Source organism: Glycine soja, chromosome 18 (assembly GCF_004193775.1).
Source record: "Glycine soja cultivar W05 chromosome 18, ASM419377v2, whole genome shotgun sequence".
NCBI classification, from domain to species: Eukaryota; Viridiplantae; Streptophyta; class Magnoliopsida; order Fabales; family Fabaceae; genus Glycine; species Glycine soja.
Genome location: NC_041019.1, coordinates 10,793,150 through 10,796,133, shown reverse-complemented (window position 1 = coordinate 10,796,133; position 2,984 = coordinate 10,793,150). Strand labels below are relative to the sequence as shown.

Sequence of the window (2,984 nt, the reverse complement as noted above, 5' to 3'; positions counted from 1 at the left end):
ACAAAATTATTAATTACAGCAGAAGGAGAAATGCTGTGAGGGGACTGCTGATTGATGGTTCTTGGGTAGAAAACCCTAACATGATTAAGGCTGAGGTAATGCATCATTTTCAGAGCAGATTTTCTGAACCTCATATGCTCAGACCCAACTTAGATGGAGTTGCTTTTAATGTCCTGCATCCAATCTAGAGAGATTTGATGGTTGAGCCATTTAAAGAGGAGGAGATATATTCTGCAGTGTGGGCCTGTGGCAATGACAAAAGCCCAGGGCCAGATGGGCTTAATTTTAGATTTATCAAGCATTTTTGGAATGAGCTGAAACCTGATTTCTTAAGGTTTTTAGCAGAATTTCATGTGAGTGCTGCTTTTCCTAAGGGCCTTAATTCTTCATTCATTGCTCTTATTCCTAAGCTTAGGGATCCTCAACATATTAGTCACTTCAGACCCATATCCCTTATAGGATGTGTATACAAGATTATTGCTAAAATCCTATCTAATAGGCTAAGTAAGGTTCTGAATCACCTTGTTGATGAAAGACAGTCAGCATTTGTTAAGGGCAGACAGCTGTTACATGGAGTCTTGATTGCTAGTGAGGTGGTTGAGGAGGCTAGGAGGCTAAAGAAACCTTGCTTGGTGTTTAAAGTGGATTTTGAAAAAGCTTATGACTCTGTGTCCTGGCAATTCCTCTTTTATATGATGAGAAGAATGGGGTTCCATGAAAAGTGGATTGGCAGGGTTAAAGGATGCCTTACATCAGCCTCAATATCCATCCTTGTAAATGGAAGCCCAACTGAAGAATTTAAGCCTCAAAGGGGATTGAGACAAGGGGATCCCTTGGCCCCTTTATTATTTGTCTTGGTTGCTGAAGGGTTAACAGGATTGATGAGGGAAGCAGTGTCTAGAAACTTATTTCACAGCTTTATGGTAGGGAAGAACAAGGTCCCAGTGAATATTCTCCAGTTTGCGGATGACACCATCTTCTTTGGGGAAGCTTCTATGGAGAATGTTAGTGTTATCAAGGCTATTCTTAGAAGCTTTGAAATAGCTTCTGGCCTGAGAATCAATTTTGCTAAGAGCCAACTCGGAGCAATTGGTCAGTCTGAACAGTGGATCAGATGTGCTGCTGATTTCTTGAACTGTGGACCACTACAACTTCCTTTTTGCTACCTAGGGCTGCTTATAGGTGTTAATCCGAGAAGGAAGGTGGTGTGGGAACCTATTATCAATAAATTCGAGGCTAGATTGAACAAATGGAGGCAGAGAAGTATATCAATGGCTGGTAGAATCACCCTAACTAATGTTGTCTTAACAGCTCTGCCCTTGTTTTACATGTCTTTTTTCAGGGCCCCTTCAGGAGTGATTAACAAGCTCACTACCATTCAAAGAAATTTTCTTTGGGGTGGTAACCAAGAAGGGAAGAAGATAGCTTGGGTGGCTTGGAGTCAAGTGTGTGCTGCTAGAGAAAGGGGAGGATTGGGAGTTAAAGACATTAAAGCTTTCAACAAAGCTCTCCTAATCAAATGGAAATGGATGATGTTTCAGCACCCAAATCAACTGTGGAATAGAATTTTAATTTCAAAGTACAGGGGATGGAGAGGCTTACATGAGGGGTCCACAAGGCAGAAATTCTCATACTAGTGGTCTGATTTGAGGTCCACAATTAATCACAACAGTATGGTAGATGCTTCAAAGCAGTTAATTTGGAAGCTGGGTAGGGGTGATCAAATTCTTTTTTGGGAGGACTCTTGGGTGGAAGGAGGGACAAGGCTAAAATATAAATTCCCTGAGTTATATCAAGTCTCATCTCAAAAACTTCAGACAGTGGCAAGCATGGGATCCTTTTGTGAATCTGGGTGGGAATGGAGCTTTTCTTGGAGGCGCAATCTGTTTGATAATGAAATGGGAAGAGCCTCAAAGTTTATTGATCAAACTGCTGCAATTAGTCCATCTGCATCTTTGAAAGACTCTTGGGTGTGGGGAGCTGACCCTAAAGGAATTTTCTCTACTAATTTTGCCTATCTTCATGTCAAAGCTGAACATCTTGATGAAGATCAGTCTCTTGGTTTCCAGCACCTATGGAACATCAAAATCCCTCCTAGAGCCCTAGTTTTTGCTTGGAGACTTCTATGGGAAAGATTACCCACTAAGGATAATTTAATTTGGAGGCATGTTACCATTGAAAATGATCTATGCCCCTTTTGTCAAAACAAAGCTGAATGTGCCTCTCACTTATTCTTCTTGTGTCATAAAGTTATGCCTCTATGGTGGGAATTTCACTCATGGGTTAAGGAACCTAGAGTGCTCCATTGTAGGCCTATGGATAATTTCCTCCAGCACTCTCCCATGTCAGGATTGAAGGATACTAACAGAAGGTGGAAAATTTGGTGGATAGCAGCTACAACATCAATATGGAAGCTCAGAAATGACATTATCTTCAACAATCATCCTTTTGTCATCTCGAAGCTGTTGGATGATACAATTTTCCTCTCTTGGTCTTGGATGAGGGGGTGGGAAAAGGATTTTACTGTTCCTTTTCACCAATGGTCCTCATCTATGGCTTTGGCTTTTAAGTAGTGTTTGTGTTATTGGGTTGGGTTGTATTGTTTATGTTGGGATGTTGGATAATTTTAATAACTTTTACGTCCCAGGAGATCCTACCTCCTGTGGCTTCTTGTAGTACCTCTGGTACTATGTATCTTCTATTATATATTATTATAATTTTGGCCATTAAAAAAAAAACAAAACTGTTATTGATTTTCGAAAATCAAAGAGAGGGTTAGAGAAGACATTGGAGCATATGAAAGAACATGCTAAAGAAGCCACTACAAATGCAGAGATGATTGTGCAACCAGTTGAAGAGTGGCTGAATGATGTGGAGAAGGTTCTCGAAGATGCGCAGAGGCTGGAAGAAAGGGTGCAAGAAAGCCTAGGCTGTTTGAGCATGACATTTAATTATTCTCTAGCAAAAGAGGTGATATGCATGGC

General features: G+C 40.8%; 1 protein-coding gene across 1 annotated transcript; it reads left to right on the top strand.

Annotated features, from left to right (window-relative positions):
- The first annotated feature begins 1,829 nt into the window (after nt 1-1,829).
- On the top strand, nt 1,830-2,573 carry LOC114396917. Its single transcript, XM_028359081.1, has one exon. The coding sequence runs from the start codon at nt 1,830-1,832 to the stop codon at nt 2,571-2,573; it is 744 nt and encodes a 247-aa protein (XP_028214882.1).
- Nucleotides 2,574-2,984: the final 411 nt, after the last annotated feature.

Excerpts from the sequence above, each read along its gene's own strand:
- LOC114396917 (XM_028359081.1), top strand. The coding sequence starts at position 1,830 with ATGGGATCCTTTTGTGAATCTGGGTGGGAATGGAGCTTTTCTTGGAGG.